This window comes from Mustela lutreola, chromosome 10, assembly GCF_030435805.1.
Source record: "Mustela lutreola isolate mMusLut2 chromosome 10, mMusLut2.pri, whole genome shotgun sequence".
Classification (NCBI taxonomy): Eukaryota; Metazoa; Chordata; class Mammalia; order Carnivora; family Mustelidae; genus Mustela; species Mustela lutreola.
The window spans coordinates 36,436,850-36,459,899 of record NC_081299.1 but is presented as its reverse complement, the minus strand read 5'-3'; the positions used below and the strand labels follow the sequence as shown (position 1 = coordinate 36,459,899).

The window sequence follows — 23,050 nt, the reverse complement described above, 5'->3', positions numbered from 1 at the left end:
TTTAAACTGGTCTCTTGCAGGCTCATTACATCATTTTATTTTTTACAAAGTTTTTCCTTTAAAAAAAATAGCATTTAAAAAAATAAAAATTAAAAGAGTGCTTGTTGTTTTCCAGGCGCCAATATTCCTGAAACGTTTTTTCCTCACTTACTGTCAAATTTCAGTGTGGAGAAATCTAAATATGATTTTAAATACTCTGTATATAATCAGATTCTGAATTCCAGTGTGTGTTGGAGAAAGAGTATCGTGTATTTTATTGAAAATAAAACTTGGCTAAAATAATAATAGCATTAAAAGTAACACATTTCATTGTATAAAATTTGGAAAATGCTGAAAAATGTAAAGCAAAAAATAAAAATCACCCCATCACACAGAGAAAACTACTATAGGTTAGAAATGTCCTGGACATGAAAGGCAGCATTGAGATTGAAGCCCAGTTAAACCACTAACTAGATGTTTGGTGTTTGGTAGATTGTTTAACCTCTGAGCCTCAGTTTCCTTGCCTTAAATATAGCAAAATATTTACCTTGTGGGATTATTGTAAGAATTAGAATTACTATAAGAATTAGAATTACTGTCATGTACATAAAATATGTTAACCTCTGAGCCTCAGTTTCCTTGCCTTAAATATAGCAAAATATTTACCTTGTGGGATTATTGTAAGAATTAGAATTACTATAAGAATTAGAATTACTGTCATGTACATAAAATATGTAGCATGGTGCCTGGCATATACTAGGCTCTCTTTCAAATTGTTGTAGTGTTAACATTTTTGTGTATCTCTGTCTTGTATGTCTACATACCTATGCATACTCATAATTTTTAAGATGCATTCATTATTTTAGAGAGGGAGAGCCAGCAAGTAGGGCGGGAGGGGCAGAGGGAGAAGGAGAGAAAGAGAATCCCTGGCAAACTCCCCGCTGAGTGTGGAGCCCAATGCAGAGCTTGATCTTAGGACCCTGAGGTCATGACCTAAGCTGAAATCAAGAGTTGGACACTTAACCACTTGAACAGGCGCCCATACACATATGTTTTTCCTGCACATTTATATCAAGTCTATTATTGGGTCCTCACAGGGTTGCTGGAAAGGGCAGGTACTAGTTTAAAACCTGTTCTGTAGATGAGGAGGCTGTGACTCTAAGAGGCAGAGTAACTTGGCATAGCCTTGGTGCTATGTCTAGTAATATCTGAGCTGGGACTTTCTTTTTGGTCTCCTGATGCCAAGCTCATGTCCTTTCCCTGTCAACACTGTGCTTCCTCTCCAGCTCCACCTCCACCAGTACACGGATGGTAGACCACCGAGCCCTGACCAAGGGGAAGGTAAGGGCTGGAGGCCGTAGAAGTACTGGGAGCTTCCACACCAGCTGGGGTCTGTCTGAAAACTTAAAAGAAGTGCTCGTTCCTGCCTCTGAAATCACAAACACATTGCCCAATCCTGCAGCAGAGACCACGCTTCTGGCTAGAAGGACAAGAACCTTCCAGGCCACAGGGCTCTTTCTGAGGAAGAGTTTGTCAGAGAGCTCATAGAATGGACTAGCCTCACTCTGCACAGTCTGTAGGGCAGAGGTGGACCTGCATTTCTTTCAGAGTGTGCACTTGTTACCGAAAGGGCCTGGGTGTCAGGCACAACACCTAACACTAAGTATGCACATCATTTCCTAACATTTCATTTCGGGGCCCATCTTCTGATGGGTGATGTGGATCTGACACTGTGCCATGGCTTACAGGAGATGCAGAGATGAACAGGCAACAGGCTGGCCTTTACGAACACTACGGGGAGAGAGCTCAAGGCCAGATCCCATCAGTGCTTCAGTAGAACTTCTGGCAGGGTATTCAGGAGCAGAGGAGGAGCACTGTTAGTTCTGTGCAGTAAAGCCATCTGTTTGCCTAGTACTTGATTTCCAGAGTGTACGAACTGAACTCATTCAGGCGGGTGGAGACTTTGAGGGTGTGGGGAGCAGAGACTTTTGAGCTGGGCTGTAGTGGCTGAGAGGACGTCTCTGGCCAAGGGAAAGAGGTGAGCCAAGGACCAGCATGATTATGGAGACTTATGCCCCAAGGAAACCTCCATCCAATGTTTGCATGCTTAATAAATTAAGGTCCTCCAGACCCTGCCAGTGGACTGTCTGCAATAGAATAGAGATTATAGACAGGCTCCAGGTGGGGAACCTATCAACCTGTTGGTAAGATTATGACACCTCTCCCTCTCCCCTTCCCCCCGTGTAAACAGGGAAGTTAAGCATGGTTGTTTTTTGTTTTTTCTTTTTTCACTTCACTGCCTTCCTACATTTTTTTCTTCCTAGTTTCAAAAACAACTCTCCTTCAACAAGTTCTGTTTCCAAGGAAGGTCTTAACCATTTGTCCCTTCTGGCGTACCCTCTTCCATTGAAATCCATGCAGAATAGACCAGGTACTCTATCTTTTTGTGTGTGAAGCCATAAAATCTAATATTGAGTATGCGGCGGTGCTCAGAGGTATGATTCTTCCACAAGAGGCTCCCTCAGCCCTGCTGTGGTAAAAACCAAGTATAAATTGCCGCTAACAGGGTTTTCTAGCTCGAGTCGTAAGTATGTTTGAGCATCCCCTGTGAATTATAATGCTGCCAGCTCTCTTGCTGCTCTTCCGCATTGCCTGCCTTTTGGCTGTTTTGCTTGTCTTTAGGTTCTCCATCTGAGAGCAGGCAGAGGAAGGAGAGGGAGAAGGGAATCCAAAATCGGTCCGCTCTGCACTCGCCTCGCAGTGCTGATAAGAAAATGGATTGGCCCTGGACTGCACACAGGGCAGGGCAAGAGGGACAGTGGGCCCTCCTCCTCAGCCTGCTGTCCCAGTGGCCAGTACCCCTCCCTGGGCTCCTAAAGAGCCCCCTGAGTTTCATTTCTATAGAATTTCTCACTGTGTTGGGCAGCTTTTTCCCTTTAACTTAGCTTGGTGAGGAGAGATATCGGGTGCTGATATTTAAGTTGGATTCTTTGAATTCATAGTGTGTTGCCACCCCCAGATAGATCTTATGATTGAAGCATTGGCCAAGTAATATTTTGAAATCCTCTGTGGATTCCTTTTATCCACGTGTTTATCCATTCTGTAACGTATAATTGAAAAATCTGCTGTCATCAGATCCAAAAATGGGAGGAAGAATGCACCTAAATCGAGCCATCAGACACTTGGCTGTCTAACCAGGCTTTCTGGATTATAGTGGAAAGTACCACCGTTCTGTGTGCTCTCTCCTAATAACTGTTGTGTACTTGCTCCTGAGAACAATGTAAAGACATGCATCAGCCCTAATCAATCTTCCCTAGCAGACTTGCCATTTTTCTGACTGCATTCAGCCGGGGTCCTCTGAGAAGAAAGTGGGCCTTTCCCTTCAATGGGCAAAGAGCCAACTTCCATTTCAAAATCTCTTAGAAAAAAAAAAAAAATCCAACAAGTCAGAGCCTGTGTTTATTGAAGGTTGGTGTAAAAGTCTCTCACACTGAATGCCCCACCAGCACCCGAGTGCCTCTATTTTAGAAGGATGTAAAGGTTTAATCACCCTGGTGGGGATTTAGACCCAGAGACTTCAGAGAAATCTTATTATTTCTAACTGCAGGCAAAGAGTATTAAGGCTCCGCTCTGGATCAGGGGCATGACATGTTCTATAAGTAATTTATCTTTAGCAGGAGAAGGCCCTTACTAGAGTGTCTTAGAAACAGTGCCCTGATTGGGTCCTGGTTCCCTGTTCCTCCTTTCTCTTTCCCCCTCTCAGTCTCCTGCTTATTCTTTCCATCCCTACCCTTTCCTGCCTGGTGTGCCCAGTGTCAAAATATCTGCCTCACAAATCCGCCATTTAACGTAGGGAGCATCTCTTTAACCTGCTGGCCAGTGAGAGATAATGATGTTTTTGCAGTAAATGACCTCATCCAGCAGCCCAGTGGAGACCTGTCAGCTCTAGACTTCTCAGACTTCTGAATAGACCCTAATTGCATCCTCTCAAATAAGGAGCTAAGGGGAAGGGGAGAAGATGCTCAGAGTTGCATAGGAACTCAGGTGTGTTCCCAGACATGAAGTAATTTTAGGGCCATCCTCAAAGCCATCCCCTGCCCTATTGTACCCCTGGGGCAACTCCACTGAAGGCATGTAAATCCCTGTGCACATCCTCTCGGATGTCACTGAGCATATGATTTCATTTGCTTGGGCTCCTCCCAAGCTCACGCCCTTGCTTAGCTCCCTGGGCCCTGCATTTCTGGCGCTGAGACAGGAGGATGTCACAGGTGGGAATCGGCTTGTGGATTCATTGTTTCTGTTGGGAACTACAGTTTGACTGGTGGCAGATCTAAATCCATGTGCTAATGAGCTTGGTTAAAGCAGGCTCTGCTATCCTCTTTTAATCTAGCCTGTCTGTCTGAGTTCCTTTCCACAGTTAATGATCTCCAATAATGGCTTTGCCTTTAGTTTTGCCCCCTGGGTCAAACAAATCAATAGTCCTCACAGATATTTAAAAACCATCAGTGTAAAGCTCCTGGGTCCCCCTGCTTCTGGGTGAACTTATGCCTTGATCAGTAGTGATATTTCCCTTACATCTCTTTTCTCCCAGAGATGGGCAGCAGTGAACCCCTTCCCATTGCAGAGGGTGACAAGAGGAAAAAGAAGAAGCGGAAGGCCCGGGCCACTGACTCCTTACCAGGGAAGTTTGAAGGTTGGTCCCACGACTCCTCAGATCTGGGCCTGTGGCTCCCCGAGCATGGGAGGAACATCCAGGTAGCCCACAGGTCTAGCTCTGAGTGCGTGTATCTAAGAGTCAGCTTGTGCTGATCTGTGTGAGGGGGGGTGAAAGGTGGGATGACAGAGCTCTCAGATGGTGCGGTCCGAATGGTTTCAGCACCTGTTCAGGGGTTAGAAAGACCGATCCATCAGACTTATATATGGAGTGAGATTGCTTGGTGCATTTCGGCCCTTATCCGATGTGCTCTTTGCCCTGACTGTTCCTGGAGGGGCTGCTGAGAGGTAGAACGACTGTGTAAAATGATGAGAGAACACCAAGGCCACAGCTCCAAGTGAAAGTTAAGTCTTCTAGAAACAGGATTTGACTTTGAGAAATCACAGCTACTTGTGCTATATGAGTTTGACTCCACTTCAAGAATGCATGCTGTGTTCAGGGGATATGATGTTGGATCATTAAAGATTTTGAACACTGTGGGAGGCACTGGCTCAGCGCTGGTCCTGTCATCGCTGGGCATGCGATGGCATGAAGTGACTCATCATACACTTCTCCAAGGGACTGAAAGCGTCAGTAGCTACTCCAAGAGTGACGTGCCTCCTTCACCTATGGTGTTTCTTTCACTGTGAGACCTAAAAGAATGTCCCCTCATGGTCCCTCTTTGCAACATCGCAGATAGACTAGTGAATCAGTTGTTTTGTACAGTGGTTCTAGTAACAAGCCCTTTATGAATCAGAGATATTGGGCTTCCAACCACCAACCTGTCCTGAGGTGCACAAAAGGCTAATACCAAAGTGTCCATTGCCAGAGACGCATGTCATTTAAAACACTTAGAAACAATAGTGTGCACACTTATAAACAGCTGCAGGACCCAAGAAGGTAATTAGAGTAGGGTTTGTCTCTTTGTTTGTCTTTAACTTAAACAGTAGATATATGTGTAAAGGGGGGGGATGGAGGGATGGACAAAAGTCTCGAGATCCTCAGAGGAGTTTCCAAATCAACAGGTCTTGCTCTTTCTGTGAACATGAGAGTATTTCCTGTTATTTGAGGGTAGCTTGTGCAATTATGGGCCTTCACGCTAGGAGTGATAAAATCTAATTTCGAGGTTTAAAAGTGTTTTGCTCACCCTGTGGGTTTAAATGCTGGGCTGCCTCAAGAGGGAAGAACTGAAGAGTGGAGGTCAGGGGAGGAAGAGGTCAGCTTGACAGAGACCATGATGGAGCTGTGGCTTCCTTTGAAAGGGGCTCGAAGAGTCTGTGCCATTTGTGAGCTTGGACAGGTCACCTAAATGTTGTTTCACCCCAGCCTATTACTCTGTGAGAACCACCCTGAGTCAGCACCCTAAAAACCTCAAGGCATCCGTTTGCATCCTACTTCTATCTCTTATTTCCTGTGACTGACTTCTGGAAACTTCTCAGAAACCTCCAGTCACTTCTGTGTGTGGTACACAGTGAAACAGTGCTTCGTTCCCCTTTGTATCACCAGTGCCAAGCACAGCTGGGTACAGAGCAGGTGCTCCACAAATGAGTCATGATGTCCATTGAAATCACACTCCTTCTGTGATGATCCCTTGGTTTCCCTACACAGATTTAACCTTTCCTTCCCTCTGCTGTTTTTTTTTTTTCTTTTTGTCCTGTGTCTTATCCTTTTATGATAGTACTTACTACTGCCTGGTTTATTCTGGGGTCACTAGTCTGCATGTCTGTCTTCCCTACCTGACTGTGACCATCAAAGGGCAGGAACTATATTTTATTCTTCATTCTGTCCCTATTATGAATTTAATATGTTGTATGGCACATATTAGGTGCTCAGGACACATGGGCCAAATTGAAACTCTTCCACTGACCTCATCTCTAAAATGAGGAACAGGATGCCTTTGATGTGGTCTAGTTGTTGAGAAACTGAGTCCTGCGATGGCGGGAAGAGTTAATGGTCTTCCTTGTCACTGAGCGCTGCAGAGTCACTGTGTATGCCTTCGCTGTTGTACCAGGGAGGCTGAGTGACAGAAGCTCTTCTTTCCATCTGAGCTTTCAAAGACATGACTTACCTTGTTATTCCTGTCACCCATTTCACCTCTAGATATGTACAAGCTGACCTCTGAATTGCTTGGAGAAGGAGCTTATGCCAAAGTTCAAGGTGCTGTGAGCCTGCAGAATGGCAAAGAGTATGCGGTCAAAGTGAGTGTCTCCTCTGGATGCCAGACTTAACTTCTCACATAGTCGCTCCTAGCTGGCCTAAGCCAGATACGCTTCATAGTATGCAATATGGCAACTCAGTAAAAATGAGGACTCCGAAGCTGGACTCACTGGATTCAACTCTTTGTTTCTCTTTTTACTTGCTGTGTAACATTGGGCAAGTTACTTAACACTTCTGTCCTTCAGTTTCCTTCTCTGTAAAATGGGTGTAATCATAGAAGATTTAGAGCATTGACATGGGGATAGAATATATGTAAAGTGCTTAGAACCATACCTGGCTGATAGTAAGCTGCTGTGTCTTATTCTGAAAAATGGAGTAAACGTCAGGGAGTAGACAACCAGATTTGGAATGAGAAGGCATACCCACATCTCTGTTTTACCAGACTACTACCTGACTTTGGGCAAGTTGCTGAATCTCCTTAAGCCTTAGTTCCCACATCTCTAAAATGAGGATAACAATACCTAGCTTTCCTATTTCAGGGGAGTGGTTATAAAGATAAAAATAAAAATGAACTGGTAGAAGTAGAAACACTACCAGTTACACAATGCTGTAAAGTGACGTATAGTATCATAATGAGGGCTGAGCATTCAGCTCTGGAGCAGAGAGGTGGCTCCTTGTGGCATACCTCGCAGTGGCTCACTCTCCCCATCTGTGCTTCTGTTTGCCAGCTCCACACGGAGGAAGAGGTGGATCTGGAGCACTGGTTCTCAAAGTGTGGTTCCTGCACCAGCAGCATCAGCATTGCCTGGGAACTTGTCATATGTATGAATTATCTGGCCCTATCCCAGACCTCCTGAGTCAGAAACCAGAGATGGGCCCAGCAATATGATTTTAGCCAGATCTCCAAGTGATTCTGACGCTTGCTGAACCTAGAGAAGCCCTGATGTGGGGCCACTTTACATTCAGCATGGATCAGAATCATCTAGAGAGCTAATAGCACAGAGACCCAGTTTTCTTGATAGAGGGTAGGGCCTGGGTCTTTGTGTTTTTACCTCGTTCACCAGTGATTCTTATACCCACCCAAGTTTGGGAATCACTGATCTAGAAACAAGGTCTCATTAAATCTAAGGAAGCAAGTCGAATGTATTTCATATCATCTACCTGAGCCCTCAGGTCTAAGCGCTGCCTCATACAGGCAAACCCAGCCAAAGTGGCTCCTGAAAGAAGTGTTTCTTTTTTTAACCAACTGGCCATAGTCCGAGCTATGGACTAATAAAGGAGAATACTTCTGCTAAGTCACATTCCCTTTTTTGCTGGAGTTTTGCTTCATATGGTAACAAAAAGTACTACCTCAATTCCTTTTTGGAAACTTGAGTATAAATTACAAGTAATTTTTTAAAAATATGCTTAAGTGTAGTAATGAGCTACAAATATAAGTTGATTTTCAAAGGTTTGGGACATTTATACATCTGTCCAGACCTATTTCTTCAGGTTTGGATCATAAGAGGAAAACCTGGCCCTCTGTGCCCCTGGGCATTTTTGGTGCAAACACCAAACCGTGGGTTGGTAATTCTTTGATTTGAGCAGTTCAGCCCACATCTCATATCTCTCCTGTCCTTTGGAAGCTCCCTAAAGACGGGCTACTTCACCCAGCATGCCCTCACAATATTTGATTTTATTAGGGCTTCCCTATAGGCATCCAAATGATGAATCCTAGAGTCTCAGTGTTGAAATGGAACTTCAGGATGGTCCTGAATTTCTTCCAGATCTCCTCAAATAATTGTCCATGTTCTGCTCCCCGACCTCTGATAGCAGGAGCCCATTACTTATGCAGAGAAAATAATGTCGTTGCTGAATAGCTTGCCTTCTAGAAGGTTCTTCCTGACTTTGATCTGAAATGCTAGGTAAATGAACAAGTTAGAGATCTTCTGTGCCCCAGCTCTACACTTCTCTGACTGCTTAGAATGTGGGCCCACCGTGGTTTACTGCCAGACATGGAATTGTATAGAAAATTACACCTGGTCATGGGCATTTATGCTGCAACACATGGGAGTGGTTTGAATATTCTACACAGCAGTCTGGGAACGAAGGAGAACAGTGTTATCATCTGTGCCGCCCACTCCGTACACGGGGCCATAAGGCAGAGCCAGCTCTGCAGAACACTTGCCCCCAGACTCTACTTGCAATGGTCTGGCGCTATTGATGGGTCCGTGGAGATGTACAGAGTTAGCCAGTCCTTGCTTAAACCACTGGCTCATCCGTTGGCTCACCCATGCCTTCAGTTCCTGCTTGCCAAGCATCTCCAGGTATATAGATGGGAGACGATGTCTCTAGGTTGTCTGAAAGAAGCTGGATGGAACATAGATAGTGGTAGGATAGCAAGGGCTTTGAAGGCAGCTCTGGGCTTGAATGCCAACCCTGTTACCACTTATCTAGCTGTGGGCAAAATGTTTGACCTCTTGCTGTCTTTTGGGATTATGTTGTAAGAACCAAGACTATGTACCTGAGTTACTTAGTACCTTGCCTGCCGAAGGGCGCGTTCTCTGCAGAGCTGCAGAGATGGGGTCTGAGCCGGGTCCTGGAGCTCTAGTTCCTCTGCTGCCTCCTCCAGCCCTGGAAGATCCTTCAGTGGAGGTTGTAAATCTCACCCTTACGACAGGAAGAGATGCCCTTGAGGTGGGAGCCAGGTAGAGGTAGTTCTGTGTCTTCTTGCTGGCTGCCTCGGTGTCCCCATAGACTTCCACAGCATTTGCTTAGCCAGAGTCAAAATAGGCCTCAGCCAAGCTGGTCAGCCTCGGATCCGTCTCCTGTGCCGCTGGCTGAGTCACAGCGCCTGTGTCACCAAGGTCTATGCTACATTTGTGCTTGAAACCAGACGTGGGCTGAATTGTGCCTTGCATTTGCCCAGAGGGCTCCTCCCGAGAGGTGTTTCAAGGTCAGGTGGGTATAACAGATTTTATTTTTTCCACAGATCATCGAAAAACAAGCAGGGCACAGCCGGAGTCGGGTATTTCGAGAGGTGGAGACGCTCTATCAGTGTCAAGGAAACAAGTGAGTGCAGTCTTGGGTTACTTGCTGCTTCTCTTGGGGGGATGCTTAGCTGCAGAAAAGGTCATTTCTCACCACCTCCGACCCCAGCATTTAGCTACGTGCCTTGGCCACAACCATAGGGGATTCCTTCTGTCTTTCCATGTTTAAGAGAGTGAGGAGAGGAGATGCAGCTGCAGCCATTGCTTCTGTTCAGGCTGAAGTATTGTGAATAACAACCCAGGCAAACTGGAAGAGTGAGCCATCTGAATGAGGGGCTGGGAAAAGATGGGGTTCCCTCCTTCAAGTGCCCTTGGGAACAAGGCTGACTGAGCATTACCCAGTACACACTGTTCGGGCCCAGTTTTCATGACTAGATGAGGGCAGTGTGAGCTAGCACGGGTACTTGCTGTGTCCCTCACCCAGCATGTTAGTGGATGTGCAGCAGCCACTCAGGCTTCAGAAGCCCGCTGCAGTACTCTGCGGGCCCACTAGGCTGAGGTGGCCTCCCGCCCCGCCTCAGCCGCCTCACCACCAGCTCCAAATGAGTGGTTCTCCCGTGGTGGCTTTAAATCAGGGTCACCTCTAAGACTCTGCTTCCCCGTCCGCCTCCCTGCACAGCAGGGTCAGCGGGGAGCCAGCGGCCAGGTATTGATGGCTTTGTCATTAAGCTTGGAGGATGGGGGCTGCTGTTGATTTAACTCCAGGCACTGCCTCCACAATCTTCTTTCAAATCAGGCCATTTTAGTCATCTTATTTGGACGCCTTCACACTAGTAAAAGCCTGGTGTCTCCCAAAGTGGTCAGCATTTTTTTATGAGGGACAGATTTTTATTTTCAGCCCTGCAGCTTCTGAGTTGAGCATTAGAGCCTCTACTTGGTTTATTTCGTTCTTTAAAAGAAAAAAAAACCCCAACACCTCCAATATCCAGGCCGGTGGCTTCCCTCCTGAGTTACAAGACGACCTTGTTGGCAGAGCACTGTAATGCTCAGGCAGACAGAGAGTGCTCACCGGGGAAGGCCACAAGTGCTACAGCGGCCGGGAACGCGGCCGTTTCATTAAGCAGCGCTTAGCAGTTAGGGTCTAGCGGTGCCCACGTTAGGCCCCAAGTCTATTTGACAGATGTTTCCATTTTCTCCAGGCAATGTAAATACTGCCCCGTGATTTATGGGCAAGAGGGAGGGCAAGTAATTATTTGCTGCTTGCCTCCAGGACACACACCTACTATTCAGTGTTATTAGCCGCAATTGCTTCCAGTCGGCTGCAGATTTTATTCAGTTTAATGTGACCGGGACTTTTTTATAACTCTACCTAGTGGGTTTTAGGGTTGGGGTTTGACAGCACAGACTTGGTGAAAACACCAGAGACTGAACATTATGGAAAGATAAGGTGACCTGAGTCTTGCTAACACCATTGGCTACTTCTCAGACATGGGTCTTTAATAAGCATTCTGATTTCAGGTTGATTTCTGCCCTGCTACAGGGCATTGTATATTTTTTTCATTGTATATTTGTAAGTGGGCTTTAATATATAATACCATTTCCCTTTTTTTCCCTTTCCTCCTATTTTTTCCTATTTAAGGAACATTTTGGAGCTGATTGAGTTCTTTGAAGACGACACAAGGTTTTACTTGGTCTTTGAGAAACTGCAAGGAGGTACTTACTGTTGAGTATGTGTTTGGACTTCTGATTAAGACTCAGGGTGGTGATCATCCATCATGAATCCCAGAGACTTCTAAAATGAGTCAAGCTAATAAAAAGGATGAAGGACTTAAAACTGCCCTTGATTTGGGAGAAGGGAGGCCGGAGGGAAGGATGATAATTAGCATTTTGCAGAACCAAGAATGTCACCTGTGTGGGCATTCTATAAATGCCTTCTCCTTGTAGTAGGACTCATATAGATACATTTAGTCATCAATTTATCAATCCATTGTTTTGACCTGTTCACTATTTAAATTAATTATGGGGTAGAAACTCTTGCACACATTATGAGGTCCAGAAAGGCTCACCAGCGCAAAGGAGGGTCCCGTGGCTTAGGACACAGACCCAGGATAGAGAGGAGGTCTGAAGATTTGTGTCCTTCGGATGGAAAGATGCTACTCTTGACTATCACCACTACTGCTGTCAGGCACATACGTGATCACTGGAATGTGTACTGAAGTTGTTTTCCTGACGCAGAGAAGAGGCTAAACATCCCTTGCCCTCACCGTCACTCACCCAGCCCAAGGATAGATTTGCAGGGTGCAGGTTAGAGAGGATATCCGGAGCTGAGTGGAGGGCCACATGGAAGGATTTGGTGGTTAAGGGAGCATGCTTTAGAAACCAGCAAAGCTGGGTTTAAGTGTAGCTCCATCACTTTCTAGTTGTGTTACCTTGGGCAAGTCATATAACATTTCTAAACAGCGTTCTCATCTATAAAATAGGGATCATGACAGCACCTACCTTTTTCGATAGCTCTGAAGATTCAGTGAGATCATTTAGATGAAATGCTTAGCACAGTGCCCCGTGGGCACTAAGGGTTCAATAAGTGTCAGCTATTAATATTATTAAAACTATTGGGTAGGGGCGCCTGGGTGGCTCAGTGGGTTAAAGCCTCTGCCTTCGGCTCAGGTCATGATCTCAGGGTCCTGGGATCGAGCCCCGCATCGGGCTCTCTGCTTGGCGGGGAGCCTGCTTCCTTATCTCTCTCTGCCTGCCTCTCTGCCTGCTTGTGATCTCTCTCTGTCAAATAAATAAATAAAATTTAAAACTATTGGGTATGGGGCGCCTGGGTGGCTCAGTGGATTAAGCCTCTGCCTTCAGCTCAGGTCATGGTCTCAGGGTCCTGGGATCGAGCCCCGCATTGGGCTCCCTGCTCAGTGGGGAGCCTGCTTCCCCCCTCTCTGCCTACTTGTGATCTCTCTCTGTCAAATAATAAAATCTTTAAAAACAAAAACAAAAACTATTGGGTATGCCGAAGGCTATCTTAGAAGTAGGTAGCATATTACTGTCTATCTGCCCTTTTAATAAATTTGGAAGCAAGAGACTCACTACAGTAAAGCAAATGTGAGACCTAGCCAGGAGCCCGTTATCTGGGAATATCCCTAGCATGCTGGGATCCTTTCATTGTTTAATCTGGCAAGTGAAAGATCTGTCATCCCTTCCCCATGCCAAAAACTAGCAATAAGTAAATTTGTGCCATTTTTTAAAAAGATTTATTTATTTGAGAGAGAGAGCGGGGAAGGGTCAGAGGGAGAAAGAGAAACTCAAGTAGACTCCCAGCTGAAAACAGAGCTCCATCTCATAACCCCGAGATCATGACCTGAGCCGAAATCAGGAGTCGGACATTGAACCGACTGAGCGCAGGCTCCCCTGTGCCATTTTTAAGATGTAGAAATGACGGCCCCTGGGTGGCTCAGTGGGTTAAGCCTCTGCCTTCAGCTCAGGTCATAATTCAGGGTCCTGGGATTGAGCCCCGCATCAGGCTCTCTGCTCAGCAGGGAGCCTGCTTCCTCCTTTCTCTCTCTCTCTCTCTTTCTGCCTCTCTGCCTACTTGTGATCTCTCTGTGTATGTCAAATAAATAAATAAAATCTTTAAAAAAAAAAAAAAGATGCAGAAATGACCTCTTCAGCCCAGAAATACTGACTTCCAGTTGTGAGCACAGAGCGCATGGAGCCAGGCCATGTGGTCATGCCTGTGCCATAAGGTCATGCCCCTGCCCTGCCACCAGCAAGACATTACATTTAAAATGCTGGGGGTTGTCTATAAACGTATTGCTTAGAGTGCAGCCCTGCTGAGGCCAGAGCCACTGCAGTAGGTGAGGAGACTGTGGTTGGCTTAGTGCAGCCTGTGCCTCCAGCAGCCAGACCACATGTCCAGCTGAGGGGTAGTCTGTACAGATTCTAAGGCCAGACTCACTGGGCTTAAGTCCTGATGCCTCCACTTACTGCTGTGTCATCTTGAGCAAGTTGCTGATCCATTCTTGACTTCAGGTTCCCCATCTATAGAACAGGGATAACTATTTTGTACAGTTGTGGTGAGGCTAAGATAACCTATTTGAAGATTATTATATAGTATCTGGCACATAGTCACTACTCCATAAATGTTAGCCATTGCCAACAAAATAATACTATTATTAATAAGAAATAGGAAAGTCAGAGGGAAAGCACTTTTCCCCCTTTTTCTAGACTTTCCTAGACCTTTACATATCTGTTAAAGGCATGGCACCCCTGTTTGAAGGCTTGTGCTCTTGTTTGTATCTGAGATCAGAACCAAAAGAGGAAGTGTTCCTGTGGTAAGGCCCCTGCCCAAACCTTATGTGGATTCACTTTAATTCTTTCTTATTTCAAAAGCCAAATCTGCCCCAATGGCACTAATATTTTTGGTCATGCATATAGTTGTTTTTTCTCCCTTCTCCTTTTCTCATTGTGAGCAGGTACAGAAGATGGCAGTCTAGTTCTGTTCAGTCCATTTTTTTTAAATATTTTATTTACTTATTTAATGTTGAAAGATAGTGAGAGAGAGAGAACACAAGCAAGGGGAGTGGCAGGCAGAGAGGAAGGGAGAAGCCCAATGTGGTACTTGATCCCGGGATCCTCAGATCATGACCTGAGCTGAAGGCAGACACTTAACCAACTGAACCACCCAGGTGCCCCATGTTCATTACAGTTTTGTGCTGGCATCTCGTTTGTGCCAGGTACTATACTTGGTGCTGAATAAATAAGGCTCCATCCCCACCCCAAACTTGAGCAGACTTGACCTCTGAGAAGTTATGCTTCCTAAGACCTGAAAAGACCATACCTGTGTGTCTCCTCTGCTCCCCAGGCTCCATCCTGGCCCATATCCAGAAGCAGAAGCACTTCAATGAGCGAGAAGCCAGCCGAGTGGTGCGGGATGTGGCCGCTGCCCTTGACTTCCTGCACACCAAAGGTGAACCAAGCCTTTGTCTTGGTGATTGGGTTGGAACGGCCAGCCTCGGGACTGATGGAGAGGGGCAGGCCAGGCAGAGATCCAGGCCAGGAGCTGGTGTACTTGGCAGCCCCACCCATGAGGGTGAGCAAGCAAGCCAGGATGGCTCTGGGCTTCCCATGTGGATGGTGGGCAGATGTGGCAGTCTTAAGAAGGGCAGGGACGGGGAGAAAGAGCAGGGGGGAAAAAGAGTACATTTCATGATGAATAAGATGAGTGAGTGTGTGAGTATGGATGATCTCCTTCTCCTGTCCTAGGAGGATGCAAGCCTCATCATAATACTATTCTGGTGTAAATATTTGGGTGTTACTTTTTCTAGGTTTTTGGTGTTTTGTGTTTTGTGTTTTTTTTTTAACTCAGGACCCCTGATCAAGACCTGAGCTGAGGTCAAGAGTCGGACACTTGGGGCGCCTGGGTGGCTCAGTGGGTTAAGCCGCTGCCTTCGGCTCAGGTCATGATCTCAGGGTCCTGGGATCGAGCCCCACATCGGGCTCTCTGCTCGGCAGGGAGCCTGCTTCTTCCTCTCTCTCTCTGCCTGCCTCTCTGTCTACTTGTGATCTCTCTCTGTCAAATAAATAAATAAAATCTTTAAAAAAAAAAAAAAAAAAAAAGAGTCGGACACTTAACCAACTGAGCCACCATGGCGCCCCCTTTCTAGTCTTTTAAAATATGTCACCTGTATCTTTCTCTTTCAAAATCAGCATGATAGTATATATCTAATTTTGTATTTTGTTCACGATAAATGGAAAAATGCATTTTTCTACTAATGTGGTTAAGTTTGAGGTGTCTGTTGAACATCATGATGGTAGATTGCAGGCTGCTGTTGTCCGATTTACACTCAGTTTACAAGTCCCTTATCTAGGACTGATTGTTTAAGAATTTTTATAGTGAATTAAATCTTTTTTTTTTAATTTATTTATCAGAGGGGGGGGGAGAGCGAGCACAGGCAGACAGAGTGGCAGGCAGAGGCAGAGGGAGAAGCAGGCTCCCTGCTGAGCAAGGAGCCCGATATGGGACTCCATCCCAGGACGCTGGGATCATGACCTGAGCCGAAGGCAGCCGCTTAACCAACTGAGCCACCCAGGCGTCCCTAGTGAATTAAATCTTTTTACAAATTGTTTTTGTCTTTCCAAAAGTATATCTGATGGTTACCTTTTTATTTTTACTTATTTTTTTTAAGATTTTATTTATTTATTTGACAGAGATCACACGTAGGCAGAGAGAGAGAGAGGGCAAAGCAGGCTCCCTGCTGAGCAGAGAGTCCGATGTGGGGCTCGATCCCAGGACCCTGGGATCACGACCTGAGCCAAAGGCAGAGGCTTTAACCCACTGAGCCACCCAGGTGCCCCTGATGGTTACCTTTTTAAAACGTGCCTTATAGCAGTGCCATGGAAAAATGAATTCTGGCGTTACCTTTTCATCAGCTGTGTGCCCTCTCGGTAGTAATGTCTACCCACAGAGTTAGGGTGAAAAGAGAGAGAATTATGTCATCAGCGGTAGTAAGTGCTGCTCTGGTTCATGTGCAGCACTGTCCTCACTCGCTTGTGGAGCCGTGTAGGCCTGTGGATGAATCGTATGTGTATAACACAGTTGGGGCACAGGGCCCGGCACATAAAAGCTCTGCAGGAGTGTTCCTTCCTTCCTCCACCCTGATCCCCCCACCAAACAGGAAGCATTTTCATTCCTAGTATTAATATTCTTAAAATAAAGCCTTCTGTCTGGTGAGGGGCGGGGGTGGATTGAATAGTTGCTGACTTAGCTCTGCTCTCTTCCCCATTGTGGATATTGGCCAGCCACATAGGTTGTGAGCACTCCAGACCACTTGCAGGCATGGTGGGCACACATCTTGCCTTGGGCCCACAGCGTAGTGCACGCTGGGAGAGGAGGGCACGTGTGTGGGGAGCCCAGCCTCGCTGATCCTACATTGTTTCCTCCTACTGCTGAAGGGACACCTGCACGCTGACAGTGGCCGTGCTGGGCGCCTGACTTGCACATGGGACGAAAGTTCCTAGAAGGGGTGTCTGTACTTTCCCCAGCATGATGAATAGCACTAGTTCTGTTTCTGAAAGCCAGGATGCATGTAGGTAACACCTGCTTGACAAAGATTTACAACTGTTCCCCAAGCTGCCTCTGCAGATTGCAAAACTGGGTCACACTTTTTGCAAGACCCATACCTTAGAGGGGGGCAGAGGCAGTTTTATTATTTATTTATTTATTTTGTAGAAGGCAGACTAAAGGGAACAGAGCTGGTGTATGTGTTTGGAGTTCTGAAGTACTTGCCAGCATCTAGCCAACCAGATGCCTCTGTGACTTGAAGTTGGGATGAAAAACAATTTCTAGCTGAACTTCGCTGTTTTCGAAATAACTTCACACTGGGAAGATGGATTGGGCAGGAATGGGTCAGCCTGGAAACAAGTTCCACACTTTTAAATACTGGACACGCTGCAGCTTAACCTCTGGGAAATGAAGCAGAGCAGCTCGATGGCCGGCGTGCTCGCAGAGGCAGGCCCATTATCCCGGCATGGCGCTCAGTTCTCAGGCTGGGCCATCGGCACCTATTTGGAGAGCAAGGCTCCATGTGTGGCTCATGATCCTTCTGTGGGAGCACTTGCTGTAATGGAAAATATCTTTCACTTTTAGTGCAGCAGGCTGCAGCCCGACTCAATTTGTACAGCCTAGACTGAGTTGCTCTGGGTTCTTACTCAATTAGGTGACTGATGAAGTTACTTAGCCTGCTGGAGCTCAGGTTTTCCCTCCCTGGCGAAGTGCCTCCTGGCGGGGAATCGGAGAGAGGCCTGAGAAGTTGGTCATTGAGGGAGTTTTAGGAAAGCAGGTTCTGCTTTTCCCTGTGACTCCATGAAAATTTTGCTACTTTGTAGGACTTCTGAGCACTAGCTGTTTGGTTCTTGCTCAGCCTTCCGGCCCCTCTGTCTCTGCACCTGTGCATTCTGCAGGAGGCAAGAGGGATGGAGTGCCAGTGTCCACCACACTTTATGAGTTGGTTCTCTGTCCGTGTCTTTGGTCAGAAGGTGGTTCCCCACCCCCCAGGGGCCTTCCTGGCCAGGTTACCAGCTTTTAACCCCTCATGGAGTAGGCTGCTGTCTGCGGGCTCCTTTAGGAGGTCTGGTCAGAATGCAGGGGAGGGAGGTGTTTCTTAAGAACAGCACCCTGGAGCCAAAGCATTCCTTGCTGTGCTTCCGACAGGACTGTCTTGAAAATGCAGAGCAGGTGCGAAGGGGATCGGACAAGCTTTGGAAGATTTGTTAACTAACTCTTGGTCCTCTGAACATGCAGGGAGTCCCACCCAGGAAATCATTTTTTTTCTAAGTCGGCCACACAAGAAGAAATGAGGTAGAGCAGCTTTAGCCCCCTGAGATGCTCTTAAACAAGGCACTGATTATTTCTGCATTGCAGTTCCAAGCATGGCCTTTGGCAGGGCTCTTGGCTCTGTTTCATATTAGGCTTCTTATTCTTGGTTGTCACTGCAGTGCTGAGAGGCCAACTAGCTGGGATTCATTTAGCCTTCTTCTTATTCCTGCCTGACTTGTAAAGCTTCTGCTTCAAAAGAACTTGCAGAATCAACTGTGCTTTTGGTTCATCTCTGGTTACTTCTGACTCCTGCAGCTCGTTGATTTTTTAATGTACCATAATTGGGAATTAATCTACGAACAACAGCATTTGGAAAAAATTAATTGTGTGTGGAATGTTTGATAATTATGTGCGTATGTTAACCATTTCTTTGCTCTCTGTCATTTCAGGCATCGCTCACCGCGATCTGAAGCCAGAAAATATATTGTGTGAGTCTCCAGAAAAGGTACTGAAGGCTGACTTGTTGGGGTACACAGTTCACACCGAGGTGGGGAAGCCACGTCTACTTGCAGTTAGGTCGTTAGCAGCTCTCCCAGCTGCAGGTACCAACCTGCCCTGATTATTACGGACACGTGAGAATGTCAGACCCAACATGTAGTGTTTCTGCATTCCAAATCGAATTAATCCCTGTCTCTTCTTTGCTCTTTATCAAGTGTGATTGGCTTACACCTAAGAGTTTGTAAAATACATGAGAACTGCACAAAATGAATGTTTTCTAGCCCAGTGCAGCTGTCTGTTGAGCAGTTGTTATGAGACATAGACAACAACTCAGTCTTCTGTGAAGTAAATCTTTGCCTAAAAAAGATGTTTATGCTATGGTATATATGCCAGCTGGTGCCTAGCACTTGACATAATAATTAGGAAGCAAGTTCCTGGAAAGGGTTTCTTGTTTCCATTTTTATTTCCAAAGGTGCCCATTAAAAAGCAAACATGGATACTGGGTGTTAAATAGATGCAACCTATTGTAAACTTTACCTTAAGCTCCTACTAAATGGAAGTGTCCATACTTCCATAAACATGTAAGAATTTGACAAGCTCTCTGTTTGTTTGGAGGGTTTGAGGCCCTGGTGGTTCTGCTGGCTGTGTGTGTATGTACACTGGCTGTGTGTGTATGTACACCCTGTCGGTCTGAATTAAGGGACAGCCCATAAATAGAAACGGCTGCAAGTGAATGTGTCAGCTGCTCCTTACAGCTCTTTTGTGGGGAGTAGTAATTCATTAGCTCAGATAAGATCTTGTGACTTCCTGTCAGTGGCTCTGGCATAAGACTTTATAATTTGTCACCATTATCGTTATGATTATTAATAATTATAGTTAACATTTCTTGAGTGCTTACATTGTGCCAGGCACTTATACTTATTTTATTAAGTATTTATAAAATCTCATGAGGTAGGTACTATTACTATTCTCATTGTATGGATGACAGAAGTGAAGCTCAGGTAGATTATGAAGCCTGCCCAAAGGCCCTCAGCTGATAAGTAATAGGGTACAGATTAAAACTAATGTAATCTGGTGCCAGAACTCCACAGATGCTCTGATCTTCTCTCTTGCCTCCAGTTCACAAGATGCTTTTATGGATTTTGTCCTTTCATTTGATCTTATTGGCTCAGGTTTAGTGCCCCTTTTCTGTGGTTGAAAAACTAAAACTAAGAGCAGCCAAGCATCAAAAGACATTATCCAGGAAATGAAAAGATAAGCCACAGAATGGGAGAAAGTATTTGCAAAGCATATATCTGATAGAGGTTTAATATCCAAAATATAAAGAACTTCTAAAACTCAACATCAAAAAGATAACCCAGTTTTTAAAATGGGCAAAATGGGTGCCTGGGTGGCTCAGTCGTTAAGCGGCTCATGTCATGTCATGATCCCAGGGTCCTGGGATTGAGCCCCACATCGGGGTCCTGGGATCAAGCCACATATCGGGCTCCCTGCTCAGCGGGAAGCCTGCTTCTCTCTCTCCCACTCCTACTGCTTGTGTTCCCTCTCTTGCTGCGTCTCTTTCTGTCAAATAAATAAATAAAATCTTTAAAAAAATAAAAATGGGCAAAGAACTTGAATAGACATTTCCCCCAAAAAAGTATAAAAGTGACCAATAGCATATGAAAAGATGCTCAACATCCTTGGTCATTAGGGAAATTGTTGATCAAAACCACCATTAGGGGCACCTCGGTGGCTGAGTTGATTAAGCATCTGCCTTTTGGCTCAAGTCATGATCCCGGGGTCCTGGGATTAACTTAATATTGGGCTTCCTGCTCAGCCAGGAGTCTCCTTCTCCCTCTGCCCCTCCCCCTGCTCATGCTCTCTCTGTCTCTGTCTCTCTCTTTCTCTCTGTCTCTCTCTCAAATAAATAAATAAAATCTTTTTAAAAAATCATTAGACACCACCTCACAGCTTCTAGGATGGTTAGAATTATAAAAAGAAGAAAAAGCTAGAGAAGAGCAAATGCTGATGAGGCTGTGGAGAAATTGGAGTCCACTGCCGGTGGGGACTGGAAATGATGTGGCCACGGTGGAGCAGTGTGGCAGCTCCTCACTGAGCTAAACAGGATTACCACACCACTCAGCAGTTCCACACCTATATATAGACCCAAAAGAATTGAAAACAGAGGCTTGAACTTGAACATCAGTGTTCATGGAAGCATTATTCACAACAGCCAAAGCTAGAAACAACCTAAGTGCCTCTCAGCAGGTAAATGGATAAACAAAATCTGGTCCCCCCATACAATGAAATATTGTTCAGCCACACCATAGTTGGAAGTTCTGATCCATGCTATACCATGGACGAAACTTGCAAACTGTATGCTCAGTGAAATAAGCCAGACACAAAAAGCCAGATACTGCGTGATTCCACTTAATGAAATATCTGAAATGGCCAAATTCTTACAGATGGAAAATAGATGAAATGTTACTGGGGAGAGGGGAGAATGGGGAGTTTCTACCTCATGGTTTCCTTTTGGGATGACGGAAAAGTTTCAGAAACAGATACTGGGATGGTTGTAATTAGTGCCACGGAATTATACATTCAAAAATGGCTAAAGTGGATTATTTTACATTATATATGTTTTATCACAATTAAAAAAAGAGAGACTAAGTGAAAAAGAATGGTATAAGAGAGAGAAGGAGGAGGAAGGGAGAGGGGAATAAAGGAAGGAAGGGAAGTTGAGAGATGGTCGGCTTCCCCAGCAGGGCGGTGGTTGAGCTGGGACTCCCACAACCAGCATGTTTGAGGGGCTCACTGTGCTGCTTCCACCACACAGGCTGTTCTCTGGCAGGCACACGAGGTACCCTCCCACTCGGCTCCAGAGATGACTCATGCTGTCTATGGTTTCAGGGGCAACATCCAGTTTGGGTGACTAGCCCTCCCAGTTTGCTGGGGCCCAAGGGGTTTCCCAGGATACACAGCTTTCAGTGCTGCAACCAACAAAGTCCCAAGCAAGCAGAGATGAGTTGGTCACCCCAAGCCACCTGAGGTGGAGCCCCCCACTGAATGGGCCACCAGGAGTCTTTCAGGAATACATACTTACTTCTCTGATTCTGCAGCCTACACTGTCATTTGTCATTTGTGGGCAAAATTTCCCTAGGTTTGCTGCTCATTTTATTAAGTGCACAGCAGTCTGACACCATGTAGCACGCACATTTTCTCTTAGGAAGTGAGGAAAGAGTGTGGGGCAGAGGACGCCTTAGGGTAAATCCTCAGGTGATTTCTAGTTAACCCAAGGAGAGTAAACATGATGTGGCAGATAAAGCTGGGCTTTGGCATGGCAGCCATAGAATGAGAGCGTGCGAGAGTGTGTGTGTGCGCATGTGTGCGTGTGTGCACACACGCGTGAGCAAGAGCCATTGAGTGAAAGGGGAAGGACTGAGAGATGGTGAGTGACTGTGTCGCACTCACATTGGTCTCCTCTTGCCCTTGGGTTTCTTATATTTGTGATCTTTGCTTTTTGCTGTCCTTTTCAGGTGTCTCCAGTGAAAATCTGTGACTTTGACTTGGGCAGCGGGGTGAAATTGAACAACTCCTGCACCCCCATAACCACACCAGAGCTGACCACTCCAGTATGTATGGCTGAGCTCCCTGTACCACCTTCTTCAGGGCTCCTGTGCCCTTGGAGTACCCCCAACCCAAGGCTGGAGTCCAGAACAGAGAGCTAAGGAAGGAAAACCGAGGGTTTCTGCCTGAGTTGTCATCTGGCGCCTGCTTTGTGAGCCACCCCCTCCCTGTCAGTGCTTAGTTGCTAATGAAACTGACATGAGAGCTTTTTGTTCAGGGCAGGTTCTCTGCCAGTAGTGAGACAAATTATATCTGTGGGACAGGCTGAGCCCTGACTCCTGACCCAGGTAAAGACAGACAATATCCCAGGCCATCCCTTTGCACGTGAGCGCACAACTCTGAGTCCCGCCCTCCCTAGCGGTGTCTCAACACATCACCCTGTGATGGAAAGGGGGAGTGTGGTCTCTCTGTGGCCAGAACTGAGAGGTCCCAGCTCTCTACGTGTAGGATCACTTGCCTAAGTTATCCTGTTGCTTCCTTCACTTCATATTTCATGCCCAGATGTGCAGGTGGGAGCTGTTCTTCCTAAGACAGCTCTTGCACATACCCAGTGTACTAAAATTAATATGAATCTTTTGAGATTTACATGCTTCATAAGTGAATTTTCCTAATAACCTTTTTTAAGACATGCATTTCAGTATGCTCATGTCTTATCTAATTGACATTATTAGAAATGTTTCTGTATTAGCTTCTACTACACTGAGGTACCTTGTTCTCAAAATCATTAACTCTAATTGCCAGTAACACGGAAAATGTCCTTTCTCCACTTCCTGTATTTCCATCTAATTAGTTGTGTATGTTGGGGGCCAGGGAGGTATCTCTTGGCAAGCC

At 45.9% G+C, this 23,050-nt stretch overlaps 1 protein-coding gene across 9 annotated transcripts in view; it reads left to right on the top strand.

The window, feature by feature from the left end:
• The window catches only part of MKNK1 (MAPK interacting serine/threonine kinase 1), a 43,162-nt gene that overhangs the window by 14,618 nt on the left and 5,494 nt on the right, over nucleotides 1-23,050 (top strand). For 3 of the 9 annotated variants that reach the window (XM_059135236.1, XM_059135242.1, XM_059135235.1), the window contains 9 exons: nucleotides 1,266-1,320; nucleotides 2,304-2,410; nucleotides 4,571-4,672; nucleotides 6,773-6,870; nucleotides 9,801-9,880; nucleotides 11,438-11,511; nucleotides 14,660-14,887; nucleotides 18,562-18,617; nucleotides 22,129-22,224. In XM_059135236.1, coding sequence (XP_058991219.1) covers nucleotides 2,395-2,410; nucleotides 4,571-4,672; nucleotides 6,773-6,870; nucleotides 9,801-9,880; nucleotides 11,438-11,511; nucleotides 14,660-14,887; nucleotides 18,562-18,617; nucleotides 22,129-22,224 — 750 coding nt within the window. In that variant the 5' untranslated portion in view covers nucleotides 1,266-1,320; nucleotides 2,304-2,394. Of the gene's footprint in view, nucleotides 1-1,265; nucleotides 1,321-2,303; nucleotides 2,411-4,570; nucleotides 4,673-6,772; nucleotides 6,871-9,800; nucleotides 9,881-11,437; nucleotides 11,512-14,659; nucleotides 14,888-18,561; nucleotides 18,618-22,128; nucleotides 22,225-23,050 lie in introns of those variants that run through there. The other 6 variants (XM_059135244.1, XM_059135241.1, XM_059135238.1 and 3 more) reach the window with 4 other exon arrangements.